At 60.8% G+C, this 21,555-nt stretch overlaps 1 protein-coding gene across 3 annotated transcripts in view; it reads right to left on the bottom strand.

Annotated features, from left to right (window-relative positions):
• Positions 1-895: 895 nt before the first annotated feature.
• The window catches only part of LOC111152646 (Ras protein specific guanine nucleotide releasing factor 1), an 88,668-nt gene continuing 68,008 nt past the window's right edge, over positions 896-21,555 (bottom strand). For all 3 annotated transcript variants that reach the window (XM_022511186.1, XM_022511187.1, XM_022511188.1), the window contains 8 exons: positions 20,257-20,317; positions 17,184-17,287; positions 15,422-15,506; positions 12,275-12,472; positions 8,582-8,661; positions 3,718-3,835; positions 3,271-3,339; positions 896-988 (listed from right to left, as the gene is read on the bottom strand). In XM_022511186.1, coding sequence (XP_022366894.1) covers positions 896-988; positions 3,271-3,339; positions 3,718-3,835; positions 8,582-8,661; positions 12,275-12,472; positions 15,422-15,506; positions 17,184-17,287; positions 20,257-20,317 — 808 coding nt within the window. The remainder of the gene's footprint in view (positions 989-3,270; positions 3,340-3,717; positions 3,836-8,581; positions 8,662-12,274; positions 12,473-15,421; positions 15,507-17,183; positions 17,288-20,256; positions 20,318-21,555) is intronic.

Genomic DNA, 21,555 nt, shown 5'->3' with positions numbered 1-21,555 from the left:
GGCGCTCAGGACCACGGTGGGGGCGAGGAGAACACTCGGTTACCGGCCCCCTAGCTCTACGGTGTACGAGTTTCACAAAGCAAACGGACTCAGGGCATCTCAATGTAAGCTTGTAGAGACCGTTAGGCAGCTAAGAGAGGAGGAGTGACGTGTTCTGTGTCCCCGACTTGCCGCGGAGGCTGGGCCGCGGTCTGCGCAGGTGGGCGGACCTTGTGTGGTGACTCCGTGTCCCCGGGGATGTGTCGGGGCCTCAGCCGGGTTCACGGAGACGCTACTCATGCTACCTGCTGAGAGTCCTAGAGCGAGGAGCGCGCGGTGCCGGCACGAGGTGGCGGCGCTGGTGTCGCGGGGCGTGGTTCTCGGTGCCGAGAACGCCCCTCCGTCCGGGTGACTGGGAGACGGGGGAGCTCGGACCCCTGGGATTTTGGCTGAAAAAGCTGCTTTGGAAATTGGCATCACCATCAGCGGGAAGATCTGTGAATGACTGGACTTCACGGTGCGGTCCCCTCCCGCCTCCCCCCACCCCCCCAGTTAGAACAACGACATGAAACATGCTGGGAGGACGCCCGGGGCGGGGGGCGGGGGACGCAGCGGCCCGGGCGGGCCGGAAGCAGGATGGTGCCCAGGCTCGCGTCCACACGGGGTCTGTGCCCCCTTCCGAGAGACCGAGGGGCCGGGAAGACTCGGACTCCGTCGCCGGAAGGAGCCAGGCGCTGCGGGACGCGGGGAGCGCCGACGTCGGAAACGGAGCCGAGACGCCTATTCCGGTCTACGGGAATCTAAGAACGAGAACGGACTGGTGTTCTTGGAGAAGCACATACTAAAGAGGAAAGTCCAGGAACCAGGCGACTATGTACAGCGGCACACAGCGCGTGTCCGTGGCGCGGCCGTGGCCTCAGGTGGGCAGCTTCGGCTCCATGCGCAGGGACGACTCGTACAGGCTGTCCTCATCCATCACAAAGGACCGGTCCAGCAGGTACTGGGTCACCTGAGGGGAGGAGGACACGGAAGGAGAAGCAGCCGCAGGACCCCGGGAAGCAGGCCCTCCAAGAGGCGGCCGGCCGGCTCACGGCCTTACACCGTTGTCTCGTTGGTGTGGTTTGACAGTGTCCTGATGGTGATGCTAAGTCACAGCGGTCGGCATGACCCTTGACTGCCGTTGCTCTGGTGGAACACTTGGGGCTTTTTAATTTTTTTTTAAGATTTCATTTATTTATTTGAGAGAGGAAAGCATGAACAGGGGGAGGGAGAGGGAGAAGCAGACTCCGTGCAAAGTGGGGAGCCCGATGCAGGGCTTGAACCCAGGACCCTGGGATCATGACCTGAGCTGAGGCAGACGCTTTACCAACGGAGCCACCCAGGTGCCACGGTTTTCGGCGCCCCAATTTTGAAAAAAAAAATTGGCCATGTCAAGTGTAGAATGTAATAGTGGGCGTCTGGGGGTTCACGTGTTGCAAAGACAGGTCTGAACACTAGGCTGACAAAGCACCAAGCCGCGTGCACCCCAAGAGAGGAAAGTGGAAACGAGCTGTGTGAGGGCCGGGCCTCCCCGTCTGGCCTCGCGCGGCTCCCTCTGGGGCAAAGCCTCCTTGTGCACAATCGGAGGCCCCACGCCTGGCCGGGCTCGTTCTTCCCTCCTCCCTCCCCCGTGAGCGGCTGGGCTCCTACAGTCAGAGCTGCCTGAGCGACCAGAGCCCAGACCTTCCCGGGGCAGCCCCAGCTTCACCAAGCATCTTTCCTAGGCTCGTTCCTCTGTCAGCCATTTGGAACCAAAGGTTCCTTGTTTTTGCTCAGAAACCCCAGGCGGAAGGAAGACCCCATCACACGTCTTACACCGTGTTTGGGAATCTCCGGGTGACTGCTCGAGTGAAATCTGGTCTCCGCCGCGAACAGCTTGGCTCCTGGACCCCGTGCAGCTGTGGGGACAGGAGCGGCTGACACGGGCCCCTAGTCACAGATACAGTGACGACTGTGACTCATGGCTCTCGCCGGCATCTCTGGAAGTGGACTCCAGATATCACAGTCTGGGTCGGCCCACACCAGCCTCCCGCGAACACCCCTTTCCGGATAAACCTACAGAAATCTGGTCCCTCCGGCCCTCTGGGCACCCACACGCGGATCAGCTAGCCCTCTCCATCATGAGCATGCTCAAGGTCGAGCTCCCGGCACAGTTCTGCATCGGGGAGGGGGACGGGCGGCAAACAGCACCCCCGTGAAGCGATCAGGGACAGGAGTCTGTTAGGCGGTGACATGTCCGTGTGTTGCACATCGGGGCTGGAGATGGAGTTTCGAGAGAAGGAGCCCCAGGCCCATTCCAGAGCCTGGCACATGGCACGTGTTCAAGACGTACGTGTGCAATGACAGAATGGGCACAGACCCAGGGGAAAGGGAACCCGTCAGTAACCCCACTGACTTCTCTCATAAACAGATTCTCAGAGGGCAAGTCTGCCGCAAAGGGAAGTGCGGCTTGACTTTCTGGGGTACGCGGGGGTCAGTCTGGGTCTGCAGGTCTCAGTGACTTTATCTGTAAAGTGGGGCACGCGGTTCAGCAAAGTGAGCACAGTGAGACCAACGTGCAAATTTGACTAGTTCCGCAAGCTCGTTTCCTGGCTTCCCGCGGTCCTTAGGACCAGGTTCCGGATCCTTCCAGGAGCCCGGGCTCACGTGGGTCAGGCCCACCTGCTGCAGCCACCCCTGGCAGGTCCTCCCTGCCCCCTGGAGCCAGTCTTGCCCGCATGGGCAGCACCGTCCTGCCGGGACCTGCGTGTGCTCCCTCCCAGCCTGGCGGTTCCGGCCAAGGCGGGACCGACCTACGTGCCCGTCCCGGCGGAGAGCTGTGTAGACCGGTCTCTGCTGCTACCAGACAAACGCTCTCAGAGACGCTCTGCCGAGGAAGGAAGGGAGGACCTGGAGCATATGCTAGGCTGCGACATCACAGGGAAAAAGCTTGGCTCTGCTCACTTTTGCCCAGAGATGGGGATCCCGCTGGCCCCGTGGGGGACTTTTCAGTGCCCGTCCTTCCCAACCGTGAGCTGCGTAACTAGGGGACGTATTCCTTTCCACAAAGATGTTGTAAATGCCACCTCCCTTGCCTGCAGAGTGGGGGTGGGGGCTGGATGGGATCATCAACGGGGGTGGGGAGGCCGAAATCAGCCCGGAGCTGCACCCGCGGCGTGAAGCCCAGGGGAGCCTGCTAGCGACAAGGGAGGAAGGAGGGTGGTCCAGACGGAGCCCCTGAGTGAGCGGGGAAGGGCCGGGCGGGGCGCTTACCTTCACCTGGTGCTCTATTTTATACGCGGTTTGTTGAAACTGGCGAATCTCTCGGATAATATGAGATATCTGTGGGAAGGAGGGCAGTTTAAGAAGACAGTTTGCTGTCTCTGTGCCCCTCGCCCTGCCAAGCCCCTCCACTTCGCAGCACAGAAGGGGCACCAACAGCCACGGTTCTAGACCCAGCTCTGCCCTTCCCCTGCGGGGTGACCGTACTGGGTCGCTGACCCCCCCGAGCCTCGGGCCGCTCCTCTGGCTTGTGGGATGTACCCTGCCACGGGCACCTACCCCTCGGCCTGTCGGCCTCATCCGAGGGCCTGCCGGATGCAGCCTGCGCCTTGGGGGGAGCCCCGGCTTTCGGGGGAGCACATGCCCGACAGAGCAGGCCCGGTGGTCCGGGACTCGGGTCTGGGCTCGGAAGCCCCCAGACTGCCCCAGGAAACTCACCATTCTCATCTTGGAGAAGTTGACCAGGCCATCCTCCGTGTAATTGGGCGTCCCCTCTTCGATGAAGGCCAGGTCGGTGAGGTACATCCCCAGGTAAGGGACACAGGGAGGGTCACAACTTCAAAGCGAACGGCATTAAACAGAAGTTTTTCATTTAGAAACACGAGACAAAGTGGTTTCTCTTCACCAAGAATCCTAGGAACTCTCAGGCCTATAGCGTCAGCTGGCTCTGAGGCTTGGTCCTCTGGGGAGATGGGTGACACGGTCCTAGCGGGGCCTGGAGCCTCTCCACCAATGGTCCCCTCCCTCCCTGAGCCAGAACAGCCTCCCCTACCTCTCTGCCCTGTCCTGGAAGAGACCCCTCCCCATCTCTCCAGTGAAACTCTTCAACCAATCCTGCTCTGGGGTCACCTCCCCAAGAGCCCTGCAGCCGTCACCCCATTCCGCCAGCCATGGACCCAGCCCCCAGCGTCCTTCTGCTCCTCGAGACTTCTCGGCCTCCACAGGATGTCCTGCCCGCCCTGGGGCACCGGAGCAAGAAACCCTGGTCCTCTGAGGTCACCCTCTTGCAGGTGGCTTCTGGGCAGGGGATTGGGGGACAGTGTCCATGACAGGTGATTTTGGGGAGACATTTTTGGGCGATGGACCACACCACTCTGATCCGTGGCTTTGGGTGCGGCCCTATGGTGGTGCCCCTGGGTGGGGCTGGGAAAGGGGCTGATTTTGGGATGGGTCCTGGGGCCCCCACCTTCTAGCAGAGCCCCAGGGAATGCCCTCAGGGGACCCTCACTGTGTCCCGCGGCTCCTCTCAGCTCAGCACACAGATGCCGGGGGCTCTCTGCACGTATGTGCAGGGACAACTGACCCCATCCCTAGACCCCCTGACCTTGGTCTCCTCGAGGCCACGTGACACCCATCGCTCTAGTTCCTCTAGAACCAGGGGTGGCAGGGAGAACGGTGGGTGGGGGGGCAAGAACAGAAACCCAGCCTCCCCTGAGCCTGCTGGTTGTGGAAGCCCAGCCGGCCGGGTCTCTGGGTCCGGTGGCTCCCCTCACACCGTGAAGCGGGTCGGGAAAGCAGTTTTAGGAGCTCAGAAGTTGAGTTTAGGGGATGCCTGGACACTATCAAATCACATTGATTCCTGCGGTAAGAAACACCCGATTTTCATCTGGGGTAGTACGCTTTTGGACATGGTCCATTTCCTCCCCCACTTCTTTCTTTTTTAAACAAGTAGCAGCAGGTCTCAGGGTGAGTGTGGGCAAACACCACCATCTGCCAGAGCTCAGCAACATTGTATCTATTTCTGGCGATAACTTTGTATCACTGCCAGTAGGGTGATTTTCCATTTACTGCCCTGCTATTGCTTTCCTTCTTACTCACATTTATTTTGGGGAAAATGGAGTTACTTAGAGGGAAACCCGCTCAGTGAACGTGGGGGCAGCTGGCGCGCGGGCAGGAGGCGTGCCCTTGGAGATGCGGAGAGCGGGCGCGGGACAATTGGTTTTTGAGCTGTAGGTCTTGCCTCTTTCTTGGGCGTTGAAAATAATTTAGCAAGTGTTGATCAGATTTTTTTTTAAATGAAAAAAAAATCAGAAGTAGAATAAAAAAACATCTGAGTTCATTGCCTGGACCAAAAGTATACGTTCTTTTGTGAAGTTTTGTTCCTGTTATGTGCATACACATTTCTAAACATATATGTATGTATGCTTTTACCGTGGGTTGCGATTAAAAAAAAAAAAAAGTCAGACCTGAGCAGGTCACTGGCAGGCATCTCTGGGTCCCTTCGGACACACAGTCTGGGACTGTTGGAGGCCCGGCTTTCCACACCCCACCTGTCACGCTGTAAGCCTGAGGCCCAGGCTCGGGGGCGGACGGGGACAGAGTTCAAAGATAGAGAAGGAAATCTGGGGCCGGCAGGGGCTGGCAGCTCGGGGGCCGGCAGTCTCTAATGGGGCTTCCCAGCTCGCCCCGCTGGGTCCACACTTGACCCGGGAACTCGGTAACCCGAGGCCGGGAAGCACCTCTTGTCTGAGTTGGGGGTAGGGAGGGGAGTCAAGTGGCCACAGTGTTCCTGGAGGCCTCAGACCAGTGGAAAATATCGGGGGTTCCTCTGACCACAGGGTACCAGCAACTGAAGGTCAGATGTGGCTGCCCGGTGGGCTTGCCACTGTGGGGTCACCTGTCCCTTCTCCCTCCTCTGCCCTGCCCCGGCAGGGGGGCGGGCCACTCTCCCACACGCTCTGCTGCCTCCAGCTGAGGATCTCCTCTCCTCCCCAGGGAGGGTGTGAGGGCCATTCGGGCTGGGCTGTGTGGTCCCGAGCCCCCGGGGCCAGGGTCCAAGCCTCCCCGGCATGCAGATCAAGTGAATTAGGTACTCAGATTTGGGGGAAAATACTGCCGTGGGGCAGGAGTGGGGGTGGAGCTCAGAGTCCAATCCTGTTTTTTGCCACCTGGACACAAACTACTCTGTCATCTCGTTAGCAGGAGACCAGGGTTTGCTGGGTGGTCACGGGCAGAAAATCAAAGTGGGAAGAGGTATTTGGTATGTTGGAGCACTTGGACGCCGCACAGGCCCACGGACAGATGGATTTCCACCCCCGTGAAGGGGGTCTGGGGAGGGGCTGGGCCAGCTAGCCGCCTGGTGCCCCCATGGCTGTTCCCGTCCTTCACGCACGGGCAGCCGCCCGCAGGGGAAGCCCGGCCCCGGTTCCTCTAACGGAGGGCTGCCTGTTCAAATTACAGCCGACGTGCGGAAAGGCAAATGCGGGCTGGGTTAAGACTGGGCCAACCAGAAGTGACCCCCAAAAGGGCTGGGGACAAAGTTTTCCTGACAAATTTAGATCTCAGCCAAACGCAGCGGCCTGGAGCTGGGGGAGGCTCTGAGGGCTGGCGGGCTGGCAGGAGGGGACAGCCTCACGGGGCCCGCTAGGGTGTGGGTTTGGGGAATGAACAGGGCGGCTGCGTCTGTGCTCAGGGTGTCTGGGCAGGGGACTGACAGGTGCCCATGGCAAGTGCTGCAGGTGGGCCCGGAGGGATTTGAAAAGGTGGGGGAGGCGACGAGGTGTCGGACGCAGGGATGAAGCCTTCGCTGGTACAGGTAATAAGGCCAGTCGTTAAATAGTGCTGCGGGCTGGGACCGACTCGGTAAGGCTCTGCACGGCTCCTCGTGCTGCCACTGCCCCCTGCCTGGTGAGACGGACCCCAGGGTTTCACATGGCACAGCTGTATGGGGAAACCACAGCGCCTCCAGAGAAGGGATGCAGGACACCTCTGCCCCGGGTCTCCCCAACGTCTTTCCCTTGCAGTGCTTGGCCCCCGCATCCATGAAACAAGAACCTGGTTTGCACGAAGGCATCAGTCCCCAGGATGCCCGGAGACCCCATGTCCCCGCTGCCCCACGTGGTGGGAGCAGAGGCGCCTGGGCCAGGCACTGACACAGGCCCATGGGGAGGAGGGAAGACAGCACAGGGTCACTGAGACAGGACAGGAGCCGTGGAGGCATGGAGGTGGTGGACGGACGAGGAAGCCATGGGAGGGAGGTGGATGGAGGGGTGCCCGGGCGGGCAGACAGGCTAGGGAATGCACAGTGGGGCGACCCCCACCAGCTCAGCCCGGGGGCACCAGAGAGACGGCATAGACGTGGGTGGGACATCTGAATGAGGACATGGAGGTGAGTACAGCAACGGCACACGGAGCTGGTGAAGGGTGGGCCAGGAGCCGTGGGGGCCGGTGGGGAGGGTGGTGGGGTTGGCAGCTTGGTGTGTGGGCCTGCCGGGGAGGAGGGTTTGCTCCATCCCCAGCCTGGGGGGCAGTGACCATGCGATCTGGCATGACGGCAGGACAGCGCTCGTGGGCTCTGTAAACAGCCAGGACCCTAGGGGTGGCCTGGGGTCTCTCCACGGTGTTCAGGGAAGAAGGGGTGAGGCCAGCCCGGTGGCCCAAAGCACACAGCTATGGGGGTGACTGTAAGCCTGTTTCACGGGAGTGCGTGGCCAAGTGGGCACCAGGGGCTGGGGCTCTCCTGTGCTGGGAGAGTTTGCCTGGAAGCGGCCATGGGCAAACCACGGAGTGCAGGCCTCGCAGGCCACTCCGTGCCATGGCCCCAGGGCCTCCATGTCCGCATCCGGAGGAGCAAGACAGGAGACTCTCCGTGCCGCGGTGATCTCCGGGGGGTGGTACCGCCCCACAGGGACAATGGCAATGAGTGCGGGAGTTCTGGGGGTCAGAACATGGGGAGGGGCCCTGGCAACTTGTGGACGGAGGCCGGGGCTGCGGCTGACACCCTGCGGGCACGAGACAGCCATCGACGCAGGACGATCCTGTCTAAGGGCCGAGGCGGGGAGGCCCTGCAAATGGTAGATGGCTGGGGGGAGCTCTGCCCACAGTGAGCAGCAGGTGTTGGGAAAATGGCCTTTCTTTGATTCCAAGGTGCCGTTTTTTGTACAATGCACTCTGGTTTTGAGGACTAATTCTCAGTAAAAAAAAGGAGGCACAATCCCATGAAACAAACACACTGACTTCAGGGCACATCCTGATGTCAGAAATACTGAACGGTGGGGCCAGGGGGCGTGTCGGCCTGGAAGTGTCTGGGGTCACGGCTGGTGGCTCCTGGGGACAGCAGCCCCCTTCCAGGGCCCCCTGCTCTCTCTCTCTCCCGGGAAATGCCACCACGACTCTGGGATTTCTCCGGCAGACTATGGAGGGCAGAGCTGACCCACCCTGGCAGTCTGGGCTGCCTGGGGGTCTTGTGGGTAGACGGACGGACAGACAGACAGATCTGCATCAGCCGCTGTGGCCTGTGAATGTGTCTGCCATGCGGTTCTGCAATTTAGACGGTAACGGCGACAAAACGACACACACTTACTTTTTCAGAGCTTCTCTCAGATTCTTAAATCTGCCCTCTGATGACACAAGCTTTTGGAGCTTATCAATCAGAGCTTTCGTCTAGAAAGAATTAGAAGCATTTACTAACACACGACACGCCCCGAGGCCCACGCGCCGGCCCATGCTCCACGGGCTGCCCTCGAGGCTCCAGGACCCCAGCCACTCTGCCCGTCATGGGATGGGGCATTTCCGGAGACCCCTGGAGTCTGGAAGCTCACCCCCACCTCCTGAAGACTCAGACACAGACCCGCGTCCTACGCATCCGTCAGCGTCCACGCACCCTTCAGAAACACAGAAGTGGGGTGTGGGGGACCCGGGAACCCCTGGGCACCCTGAGCCTGGGGGGTGGGGGTGGGACGTGGCCACTGCAAGGAGCCCCCCTCCAGAGCACAGCCTCTCTCGCGCACGGAAGCCCAGGGGTGCGGCCGAGGGGTTCCCCTTCACCTGTAGCTCTCAGGACCCCACTCCAGTGTAAGAATCGAGAAAGACAATGGCAGATGGGCCGATCCGCTAGAAAAACAGGACTTCCAGGGGAAGACCCCCCTCCCCTCTGCCGGCCGAGGGTCCTGTCCGCTGCTCGTCAAGCCGGACACTGGCATTGGTTGAAGCGTGTCCGGCCTGGGTCTGACTTGGCGCTCCCTTCCCTGCGGGGCTGGGGAGCCCGTGCCTTGGTGGCCTCCAGCTCCCTCATTTACACGGCAGGCGGTGGACTAGTGAGCCCTCTTTCCAGCTCCCGTCCCCCCAGTCCAGACCGTGGCCGAGAGCACACTGGCCGCGCCCATAAGCTTTGGGCCAGAATTTTCTGAGCAATCTGCCCACAGAAAACGACAGCATGTTCCTTCCGATGGGCGAAGAGACCCAGATGTGCTCCCCCAGAGGCGCAGCGGGCAGGGCACCCCGTTCGGGCTGCTCGCGGACTGATGGGAAGCGTCAATCACCGGCTTGCACCAAACCCGCTCAAAGCACAAGTGTGTCCTGGGTCTGGTGAAAGTGACACACGCGGTCAAGGGCACAGGCTTCCGCCTTCTCCCGGGACGGCTGCCCTCACCTATCTGTCCTGGAGCCCGGACGCCCAGGCCACCTCCATTCCGGCCTCTCAGTGTCCTCCCTGCCCTTTTCCAGAATTTTCTGCTGCCCCACTCGCCTCTGGAGGAAGGACCTGATGTGGGGCTGAGAGTCCTGGACGGGGGCCTGGCTGGGCGCTGTGATCCCCTCAGCGAGCCCACGGGCCAGACAGCACCCGCAGAGTGCTGGGTGTCCACGTTCACATCTGGAGAATGGGAGGGGAGGCCCGGGTATTCCCTAAGGGCAACAACAGTCAGATATCCTGGGACTGTGGGCCCCACAGAATCGAGGTCAGGAGGCCCTGGGGGCCCTGGAGCTCCAGGGGAAGGATCCCCCGCCAGTGGTCATGAGAACCCAGGGAGGATATTCTGGGGTTTGGGGTATACACTTGGGGCCAATCTGTGGCTCTGAGATGGGCACTTTGATTCCTTCCCCATCTGTGTTCTTCCGGGGCATTGCTCTGTCCAGGAAGGATTTTGCAGCCTGAGACCCACTGCGTTCCCCCAGCCACTGCTTAAAAGAGTGAGTTCTGACTTGAAGCAGCTCCAGCACCTCCCGGTGGGGCCAGGAGCTCAAGGGGACATGGGGCCCCGGGATCTGGGGCATCTCTGCCCGCGAGCAGAAAAGAGGGGCGCCTGGAGTAGGTCTCTAAAGCCAGAGGCCAAGCGAGGGGCCTGCCTTGGACGTGGTGTTGAGGACAAAGATGATCACGGTGCCCCTGAAAATCATCCCTTCCTGTCCACCAGCAGAACGCTTCCAGAGGGCCACAGCTGCTCCCTCCCAAGGAGGCCGAGGTATCTATCGTGGGCCAAAGAGATGTCCGTCCCTGCGAAAGTGTGACCATCCTCCGGAGGGAACACACAGATCCGATGCTCAAATGCACGTGGGGGGGCTTCCTGAGGGTGGGGCGGAGCATGGGAGAAGATGGTGAACCGAGCCAGAGGTCCCCACCTCAGCCTGGCTGCTTGGCTCTGGCGCGGGCTGGCCTGGGCTTGGGCGGAATGCTGTCTGGCTTTGGGCCAGCACCTTCAAGCCGACGACGGAAGCCTGCTGCTGGGCCTGCGTTTCAGGCCCTTCTGGTCTCAAGCATCCAGGGGACACCGGCAGAGGGATAGCGACCGTCTCTGGCTGGGGCTGGCCAGGTGCCGTGTAGATGCACGGGGCCCCGCAGAAGGGCTGGGAGAAGCCAGCGGGGCCTGCTGGCCACAGAGTGTGCAGGCCTGCACGCGCTTTGCGACGCACCTGTGACGTTCGGACCCAGGTCCTGAATGGCATCCGAGAATGCAGGACCTCTAACTGCCCTGCATTTGCACTCCCCTAAGAGAACAGAAAGCTCTGGGATGGTCAAAGTGGTTCCCTCCCAACTCCAGACCAAGGGTGATGCTGGAAAACGAGGCCAAGAGAGGCTCGGAGCCCCCAGTGTGGAGGGAAAGCGGGGCTGGTCTGAGGGCAGGAGGAGAGAGCCACAGAGCCAGACTGGGCCACCCGACTCCACCGACAGCTCTGCCTGAGCCCTGACAGGCCAAGCCGGCTTGGATGACTCCAGGGTCCGACAGTAGCCTGCTGGGTCCCCTGCTACAGGAGGTCACAGCACCACGGGGTCACGCAGGGCCAGATGGGCCTACATGCCTGAGCTCCCGAGCTCCAGCCTCTGCTCTCCAGGAGCTCCTGTTCTTGTCCTGGCCCTGGCGTGTCTGTGTTTGGGGAGACAAGCGCCCCAGGCTTGCGGGTTGGGCTACTTAGATAAGGAGGAGGAACGGAGAAACCTGATGGCTGCCTGGGGGGCACAGGATGGTGCCCTGCTATTGGCATGAGGATGGGGGGGGCAGGTAATAAAGGTAATAAAGAGAACATGAGGGGCACTCAGTGTGCAAATCCAGAGCGGTCCAGATGAGACAGGCCCCTTGGAGACCCCGTGCCCCCCAGAGCCCACCCAGCGGCAGGACCACAGACGCCGCTGCCAAGGTATCGGTGCCTGAAGAGGCTTGTTCTGCACGTCTGCAGAGCCTGTCCGCCTCCTGCACAGGTGTGGCCTGGGGCCCGGAGCCCACCATGTGCACCAAGGAGGTGGCCTCCGTGTAATCCTCTTAGGAGAGCTGCCCCCTCCATACCTCAGTGTAGGGAACTTTATTCCCGAGGAAGAAACCACATTTCAGGATTGTGCTCTGAACAGATCAAGATCAAGCCCACATTTAAGATCACCGACTCCCTGGTGGCCAGAAGGGCTGGTGAGTCTCGAGTCCCGGGAAGGAACCTACAGGACCATCTGGCCACCGTCTTGGCAGCCCTGAAGATCCGGACTGGCATCCACATGAAGCCACCGCTCTTGTCCCAGCTCAAGGAGAAGAGCATGGGGACCAGTTGTCACTGTCTTACGTGTCCCGCTTGGCAGTGTTAATTGTTTAAGTGGTATTAAAGTCCCGTGGGTCCCAGGGCCACATTTGTGGGCTGGATACCCAGTCCCGGTGATACAGGAGAAGAGGTTCTGCTGGGAGTGTTAGCCCTCACCCTGTCCTTTGCCCACCTATGGATGTCCAGAGGCCAGCAGTCCAGTGCCCCAGCCCAGCCCAGCCCCAGGCCGGCCACGGTGCCCGCCTCCCGCCCGCACCTGCTTGGAGACTTTGAGCCACGTCTTTTTCAGCCGGAATATCGCGCTGCGGTTCATGGACGAGGTGATCTCCAGCACGGCATTGTAGTTGTGCAAGCAGCGACAGATGTCGGCCACGGCCACCCACTTCTCGATGGCGCTCACCCTTGCGTTGATGTCCTCATTGCGGATGATTTCTGAAGCAATCAAGTTACTGATCTTTAAGCCCGTGCAATAAGACAAGAAAAAATAAGGCGTAAGTATCGCAAGGCTGACCATCCGACAGTGCGCTGGAACGCTACCAGACAACTAACAGGGGCTCGCTAGGGCGGCTGCTTAAAGACTCAACACACCAAAATGGGAAGTTTCCCTATGTATTGGCCGTGCCAACTAGAAAACACCGTGACAAAGACCTTCACAATCCCAGTGGGAAGGTGTGAATTACCTCGGAACCTAAACTGATGCGAACCTTGGAAGATCCTACACGAAAAAACGATCGAAGGTTTTAAAGGTTTGAATTATGAAGAAAAAGATCCAATTCCCAAATGGGAATATAAATATGCCATTTTCAATACTAACACGTGACTTTAATGCTCTCCAGTAAACGAGCAACAGGAGTTTCCTGAGAACCCGAAAAAGCAAGTCCACAGTTCCCCTGGAAGAAGACAGGAGAGCCCGGCTCTGTGAGAGTCTCCACTATACAACTGGGGCTCGGCAAGGACCCGCACTCTGTGGCATCCTGGTCTCACATATAAATTCCCCAGCACATGGGCACAAATCCAATGTGGGTGGGGATGGTGGTGGTCAGGGAACCGGGGCGTGGGACCAAAGCATCGGTCCAAAGCATTCTTTGCAATTTCCTATGAATCTCTAATTATTTAAAAAAGGTAAGAAAAAGACTACTGTTTATTAAAAAAATTAAGGTAATATAAAAGGACGTTTACAGATGAATAAAAACTGTAGTTTTTGGCCTTACTGCCAAGAACTCTTCTCAAAAATAATTTCTGGGCACCTGGGTGGCTCAGTGGGTGAAGTACCTGCCTTCGGCTCAGGTCGTGATCCCAGGGTCCTGGGATCGAGTCCTGCATCGGGCTCTCTGCTCAGCGGGGAGCCTGCTTCTCTCTCTGAGCTTCTCCATCTCATGCTCTCTCTCTTTCCCTCTCTCAAATAAATAAATAAAATCTCAAGAAAAGTGACTTTTGAAGGATGTACATCAGAAGGATGGATTGTAAAACTATTTAAGAACGGAAACCGCTGAAAAGAATCAGGAAGGAATGATAACGCAAAATAGTATATATGTTAGAACGCTGCTGCTTCTTCTTTTTTAAAGATTTTGTTTATTTGACAGAGAGAGACAGAGAGAGAAAGGGAACACAAGCAGGGGGAGTGGGAGAGGGGGAAGCAGGCTTCCTGCTGAGCAGAGAGCCTGATGTGGGGCTCGATCCCAGGACCCCGGATCATGAACTGAGCTGAAGGCAGAGGCTTAATGACTGAGCCACCCAGGCACCCCTGTATATTATAACTCTTAAGTATGTTGAAGTGATAAAGGTTTTTTTTCCTCCAATCACAGACACTAAACCCAAAACCAGTTTTATGTATACGTTATACAATTTTTTTTTGAAGGAGTAGCTCAGTGAAATCTTCCAGAACATAGAGAAAAAAGAGGATCTTCTAACTTATGCCACGAGCCCAGTATAGTCTCGACACCAAAACCAGAGATGCACAACACGAGAAGGAGAATCACACACTGTTCGTTTAACACACCATGGCCATGTTACTTTGTCCCTGGAACGCAGGGGTGGTCGACTATTAGTGACTGCCAGAGAGAAACCTGCCTTCCTACCTCCGCAGACTGAAGGGCGTAGACCGTTCGCCCAACTCAATAGATGCGGAAAGAATCGTTGATAAAATTCATCGTTTATCTGCGGTAAACACCATCAGCAAACCAGGAAAAGCATTTCTTTCAGCAGACAAACCACCATCACCCCAAACGGGGCAACAGGAGAAGCGATCTGGAAGCACCACCCAAATCAGTACAACATCTGCACCCCAGCCCATCCTAAGGGGCCGCGGGGGTGCACGCGGGCTGCAGGGGCGACACGGGCACGGGGGCGGGTGCACCCGCGCACCTCCGTCCCTCGCCCTCATTCTAGCCCTGATGCTGGAGAGCCCAGTGGGTACCTCAGCCAGACAAAGAGATTACAGGCCAAAAGTCAGAGAAAGGTCTAGAAACAGTGGCAGGTGGTGACGGTCTTCCTGGGGAGGCACACGGTCAATGTCTGCAGAAATGACGGGTTTTAAGAGACATGGCCAGATGCCAGGTGGCGACGTGGGCAGCCCTCAGAGGTGGACCGCGTGGGTTCAGAGCAGGCTGTCCCGCTGTGTAATGTCGGGAATGGAACTTAACCCCCCAGGCCTCGGTTCACCCCATCATAAAGTGAGTGAGACAGGGTTAAACAAGCCGGTGACGATGGGGTGGTGGCACCGCGGCTGGCGTGAGCCAGACAGGCAGCCGGCGCTGATGTCATGTCCCGGCCCTCGGCTCCCCTGTCTCGGGCACAGCTGCGGCGGGGAGGGCGCGGGAAGCAGCTTCCGGGACCAGCCCACCTGCTCCACTTACTCTCTCCACTCGGACACGGGCCCCCTGCTCTGCTGCTGGGTTCCCTACAGGGCTCCCCTCCAGAGCTGCACTGTGGGGGGTCTCCCACCTTTCCTCCTGGGGCCAAGGAGCCTCCCCAGTGCGGGGCATTGGCCAGGGAGCCCCGGCCAGGCGGTCAGGACAAGCAGAGTCCCACGCTCCTGCGTCCAGCCAGCAGGGGTCTTCACTTGTGCCACGACACTGCTCAGAGTGCCCTTGGGGCTGGTACGGGGCGGGCACGGACGGGGCCCTGTGTGGGCGGGGGCTGGAGCCGGGGCAGCCGTGGAGGAGTTGCTGGGACACGTCTGCCTCCAGCCTGATGCTCGGCAGGAGACCGCAGGCGTCCGTCCTCAGAGCCTAGGTCTGCTTGTGTCCACCACACGGGCTAAGGGTTGGTGTGAGGTTAGGACGCCTACAAACCCTGGGTGTCCCATGCCTCGTGGGGAGCCCGCTGTGCACCCAGCTCCCCGAGGGTCCTGGCAAAGAAGAACCCGGGAGAGACAGGCACTGCCCCTGGCTCCCGTACTCACGTCATTGAAATGCTTGGTGGTCTTCATGATGTAGGGGGTCCTTTCGTTCTTCTCCAGTTTCATCCAGCCCTGTCCGAAGAACTCCCTGTGGGAAGCGAGGACACCCGCGCCATGAGCTCTGTCCCACTTAGCCCTTTGCTGTGAGGGCTCTGCCCCTCCGGGAGGAACCTCCCGCAGAGCCCCAGACAGGAAGGGATGCTACGCTGGCGTCTAGCTGGGTTTGGCCCTGCTCAAGGCCTCAGTGGCCTCATCTGTGAAATGGGAACGTGGCCGCTTTCCCCCTGGGGCTGCTGGCAGGCCGAGGCCAGAGCCCCTGTGTGGGAAGGCTCAGCATCTACCGTGGAGGCAGAGTCCAGGGGGCCCTGTCTGGGAGCTCGGGCCCAATGGGGAGCACTCCCGCCCCAGACTCACTGCACAGAGAGGCCGGTCTGCAGCCTAGGGGCGGAGGGGCGAGGAGCCTGCAGGCCAGTGTGAGTCCTGGTGAGGAGGACCCCGTGGGAAGGCCACAGACAGTCCAGGCCTCCTGGGGAAGCTCTGCATTTGGCAGGGACGGTGAGGGGCCCCGGTGCATGCTGTGGACAGGATGGGAACAATTCTCTGCTTCTGTTCCCAGGGAGCCCAGCAGAACCACCCGGCTTCACCAGCGGACACTGCTGGTGCCTGAGATGCAGCCACCCTCTCCCGACTGACGACCGGCGGAAGTTTCCGGAAGCAGAGACCAAACCCCTAGAGTGCGTCAGAGCCTCAGATCCCGAGGTTCCAATTTGGGGAGACTATTCCCGGACACTTGTCAGAAACTCCAAGAAATACTTCCTTACAAGGCAGTTTATGTCAGCTTTAGATGGAAACGTGGAAACTGCAAACCACCCCGTGGCTTCACGCCTTGCGAGGGAATTCCGTGCACTTGCCGAAGGCGCTGTTAACGCACGCCGCGGGCACACTGTGCGCGGAGGGAGGCTGGCGTGAGTTCACTAAGTGGTGCGATTACCAGCGGCACTTGGGGTGACTGGCTACAGTCCCAGCGGGGATGCCAGGCCTCTGGGCTCCTGAGACATCCAGAGCTGGCCCCGCCCCTGCTCCGGGGGCATGTGTGTGGGCACACTCACACGCAACCAAGCACAGGTGTGCACGCTCATGTATGCACACTCACACACCAACGCACACGTGTGTACCCTTGCACACCCGCACATGTACACAGCACACAACCACTCACGTGTTTGAGCTCACACACCCACGTAGCCACGCACACATGTGCACACCCATACACACGTGTGCACAATCACAAGTCGGTGCGCACACATTCACACACTCACCCATGCACATGTGCACACGCGTACACAGTGCACAACCATATTTGTGCCTGTGCACACCCATGCAGTCACACACAGGCACACACTCACACACCCACACACGTGTGCAATCACAAGCATGCGTGCACGCACTTACATGTTCATGCACACACACACTCTCATGCGTGCGTGTGCACACTAACACTCATGTGCACATACTCCTCTTTTAGAGCTCTAGAATAGGAGAGCTGAGTGGAAGATGCTTCTGGAAAAGCGTGAGAGTGCATGTGCACGTGTGTGCAGAACTTGGGGCCAGGGAAGAGAGCACATTCCTGTCCCACATTCCTGTGGACACACACGCTTCTGATCCCCCGCGGTGGGTGCACGTGGCTCTGGATGTCCCGGCGTGGGTCCCAGGGAGGCTGCACAGCCAGCTGCTGGGAGGTGGGGGGCCCGCACCCGCGCCCACTCACTCATAGGGGATCTTCTTGAAGACGAGGTGGTCCAGCAGGGTGAGCTGCTCCGCGATCTCCAGGGCCGAGTGGTTTTCGAAGGGCTCTGCCTTGATGCCTTCCGCCTGAGGGAACAAGTCCTGAGTCAGACCCTCCTGCTTTCCCGCAGGAAAAAGTCTCTGGTGTGATGTTGGCCTTGTCCTGGGTGGGGGCGGGAAGGGCACGGCGGGAGCGTGTGCGGGCCCGTGCTCCGTGAGTCAGCACTCCCGCCGCAAGGAGGTTACCTTGTCCCGGACGTGACCGAGACCACAGAGGTGTCGGGAGGACTGTGACTGGCCCACGTCAGTCGGCAGGACATGGGCCGCCTGGGCCTGGAGCCCGGCTGTGAGTTCGGGTTCCCCATGACCTGTCCCTCCCCTCAGGTTCTGTCTGGACCCATAGCTGGCTCCAGAACGTCTCATTTGGAGCCCCATTAGCAGTGTGGGCTTACAGGGGTGATGACCTCCCGGGGCGCCCAGAAGGTGGCTGGCTGGCCCTCGTCGTGGGGGCCCGTGTTTCTGGCCCCCAGGACCACCGTGGGCACAGCCTTTATGGCTGTCCACCGCCTGGCATCCCCGGCTCGGGGGAAGCCTTGGGAAACACTTGCCAGAGGACTAAGGTCCCGGTGGCAGGGATTTGACCAAAGGTGGACGTGGAAATGCCGGTGTCCTTGCCACAGAGTCCCCCTGTAGTGTCTGGGAGGGGAGAGATGGGGCTGGAGGAGAGAGTGGAAGGAGCCTCAGGGCTGGCCCTGGGTGGGGGCTGTGTCCAGGAGCGAGGGGTCAGGAACACGAATCACCCCGACCTCCAGCTAGGCCACACGGGACAGAGGGCAAGCTACCCTGCCCAGAGGCCTCAGGGGCTGGGCTGAACCCCCCAAGCCTGCACTGCTCACAAGGGAACAGTATCCACCTCCTATCAAGGGGGGCAAGCCCTCTCCTAGACCGTCTGCCTCCCTCCCTCCCTCCCTCCCTCCCCCGCTCCCTCAGCAAACAGCCATTGAGGGTCCCTGCTAGACCCTGGATGCAGAAGGACCAGAAAACAGTCCTGGCCATCAGAGAGCTCCAGCCACACGACGGGGCAGGGACAGCACGCAGGGAAGCAGAGGAAGAGTTCCCACGCAGTCCTGGGCGTAGTGACCCTGCACCAGAGGTCTGGATGCGACAGCAGGGGGCACGATGCCATCAGGGAGTGACATGTGGTGACTGGGGACAAGAACAGCAGGTACCATGAGGACAGCTGTGTTAAGGTCTCTCCTGGGGGCCCAGGACAGCTGCCAGGCCTAAGGGCCCGTGGGTGGCCTGGGCTATGGAGAGGCCCGTGGGGGTGAGCCACAAGAAGGCTAAGGCAGGGGAGGCAAGGAGCTCGCCCTGCTCCCTCTGGGTCACCTGGGAGACAAGGTGACCCCGGAGGAGAGGCCGGAAGCACAGCTTGCCCGCCTGCCTTGGGGCCCGTCTGAGTGTCCCCGAGCAGCCCTCAGGCTCTCTGGCAAGGCCACTGGGGCCTGTGCACACAGGATGTGCCCCACGCGCTCTCGGGGCTCCGGGAACAAGTCCAGGCCGTAGGGCGGCTCCGCTCAGCGGTGCTTTGTTCCGCAAGAGCCTCAGGATGTTTGCCCGGAAACAAGGGGCTCTCGTGCTCTCGAGGGCTTAGCACTGTGGTTGGTCCCTGCCGGGAACTGCTCAGGGAAGGAGCCCGGACTCCCAGGGCTCGGCCAACGTCCTGCCCCAAGGGTCCCTGTGGCGTCTTTGCACGAACACCTTTCCTGCCCGGGGGCCCAGCCTCAGTGCTGCGGGGGGGGCAGGGTGTGGGCCCTCTGCAGGCCGGAGCTGCCCCAGGTGCTCCCCATGGGGGCCCAGGCCCCGGAAACCTGGGAGGAGAGGGGAGGGAAGCGGTGGACCCAGATCCCGGAGTCTTCTGTCCTCACCCTGGGTATGGTAGCGTCCAGAGCTCGGGCCGCCAGTGCGGGAAGTGAGCCAGCATGGGGCTGTGAGGCAGGCAGAGCCCGTCGGCCTCCAGCTTCCTTGCCACCACGGTGGCTGGGCCCCGGACTCTGGGGTGGCTTGTGGTAGCACGTCAGGGCCACTTCGCTGACCTGGAGCAGGACGCGGGCCTGCCAGGCCCCGGGAGCGCATCGCTGCCCTCCCCACTGCGCGCCCCGCCACCATGAGCTCATACGGCTTGCGGCAAGCACAGCGCTCCCCGAGGGCGCCCGCGTAGGTGGATGGCGGCTACAACTCCTGGGGATGAGGCACCATGAGTGCTAGACGAGCTCTTGCTCTCGAGTTGGAACCGAGCCAGGTGAGGACCTCATCTTGGACCCTGCGGCCCTGGGTGGGGCTCATCACCGCCCCCGACCCTGCTGCTTCATCCTGAGCGCGGGGCTGGAGGTGTAGACGGGCTGCCATTGAAGAGAGCCTGGCCGGGGGTCAGCGCTCAGGAGCAGCCCCCCCAAGCCGGAACCCCCAAGCCTCCTCCAGGGACCGTGGAGCAGAGAACACCCAGTGGGGGTGGGGCTGGGGCCGGGGAGGAGGGTGGTGAGCAGAGGATGAGGGAGGGAGGGGCGGAGGTGTGACAGGTGGAATTCCCTCCCTCCAAAAAGTGGTGCTGAAGTCCTGCTCCCTGGTGTCTGGGAACATCACCTGATTTGGAAATAGGGTCTTTGCACGTGTGCCCTGGTTAAGAGGAGGTCACTGGGGTGGGTCCCAGTCCAACAGGACTGGTGTCTCCACAAGATGGGGGAGCTTGGACGCAGGGAGAGACATGCTTGGGGAGGGTGACACAGGGGTGAGGATAGCCCGGAACGAGGATGCGGAGAGCAGAGGTTCAGGGGCACACGCCAAGGGCCACCCAGGGCTCCAGGAAGCTGGAAGAGGCAGGAAGCCCCCTCCCCCAACTAGGAGCGTCTTCTGCCGGCACCTGACTTCAACCCCCCGGCCTGCAGAACCGGCAGAGGACACGTTTCTGCTGCTCTGCATCAGCGGCACTGTCTTCTGGCCGCACCCCGGGGGACCCATGCTGGAGGGGACTGCAAGGTGCGTGGGGCCCAGCTCACCAGCTGCGTGATCTCCTCTAGCGTGATCTGGTTGTCACCCGGGTCCTCCTGGGTCAGAGTCCTAGGGCACGAGACAGCACGGTGAGCCCCGTGAGCAGGTTCCCCTGCCTCCCCTCGGTGTCACCCCTCCCCACACAGGTCCCTGAGGGCTGCCCGGCTCTGCTCTGCACTTTCCCGAGTTGGAGCCCACTGCCTGTTGGTCACGGACCTCTCCCTGATGGCCTGACCTTCAGGATTCAGCTTCCTGCCCCTCCAGCCTGGGTGAGGCCTCTCCTGGGGCTCCCTCAGCCCCAGTGTCCTGGTGTCAGGAAGGCTGTGTGCATGCTTGGCCCCTGCCATCACAGGGCCAGGAGCCCGAGAGTGGGCTGATGTCTGATCTGGCTTGGGCCTGTGGCCAGTGCCTGTGGCACGACAGGAGGAACAAGGGGAAGCAGCGCCAGGCCTGGGGGCAGTGTGGACAGGAGAGCCTTCCAGACAGAGGAACAGAGCCAGTGGGAGGCCCAGACGTGGCCTGTGTGTAGGGGCAGGAGGTGGCGGGTGAGTGCAGAGTGGGCAGCGGGCCGTGGTGGGGCGTGATGATGGACCCCGAGTCAGACCACAGTGCGTGGCCCACACTGCGACAGCATGGTGACCTCTGGGGGATGAGGCGGCTGTGGGTGCTTGGATAAACAGGCTGTCCACCCCGCAGAAGGCATTATCAGAGAACCTGACAGCCAGGTGACAGTGTACAGAGCGTCTGGCCTGGGATGCCACTGCCGGCCGTGGCGAGGCCCCACTCCATGCAGGGCCACCTGACACCGGCCTGCTCTCTTGGCGGCAGCGGAGGCAGCGTCCGGGACAAGCTCCCGAGCTGACGGGGCTCCGTCCGTGGGCTCAGGGGCTCTGCGCCCTCCTGAGGGAGAGACACCTGGCCCCGGGAAGGCAAAGTGGATGGCGTAGCTGTTTAAGTCCCGCACTCGCCCCCGATGCCCGCAGACAGGAGCCAGCCAGTACCGGCCACTCGGCTCTGGGCAGGGGCGCCCATGCTCCTTATCTGGGAGTCACATGCAGCCTGGGTGCCACGTGGCCTCTGTGGCGGAGGAGCGGGATTTTCAATCCATTAAGATTTAACAGCCCTGGGCGGCTGGCGGTTGCCGGGACCAAGGGCGCCGGGACCAGACAGGAGCCGGGGGCTGTGCGGGGGGGCAGGCACGGCTCCTGCCACCAAGGGCGCCGGGACCAGACAGGAGCCGGGGGCTGTGCGGGGGGGGCAGGCGCGGCTCCTGCCTCAGGGAGGTCAAGGTCCGAGCGGAGGAAGAC

The sequence above is a fragment of the Enhydra lutris genome, unplaced genomic scaffold, assembly GCF_002288905.1.
Source record: "Enhydra lutris kenyoni isolate GAN:26980312 unplaced genomic scaffold, ASM228890v2 scaffoldscaffold29, whole genome shotgun sequence".
In the NCBI taxonomy this organism is placed as follows: Eukaryota; Metazoa; Chordata; class Mammalia; order Carnivora; family Mustelidae; genus Enhydra; species Enhydra lutris.
The sequence above is the reverse complement of the archived record's forward strand: the minus strand, read 5'-3'. Positions and strand labels throughout refer to the sequence as shown.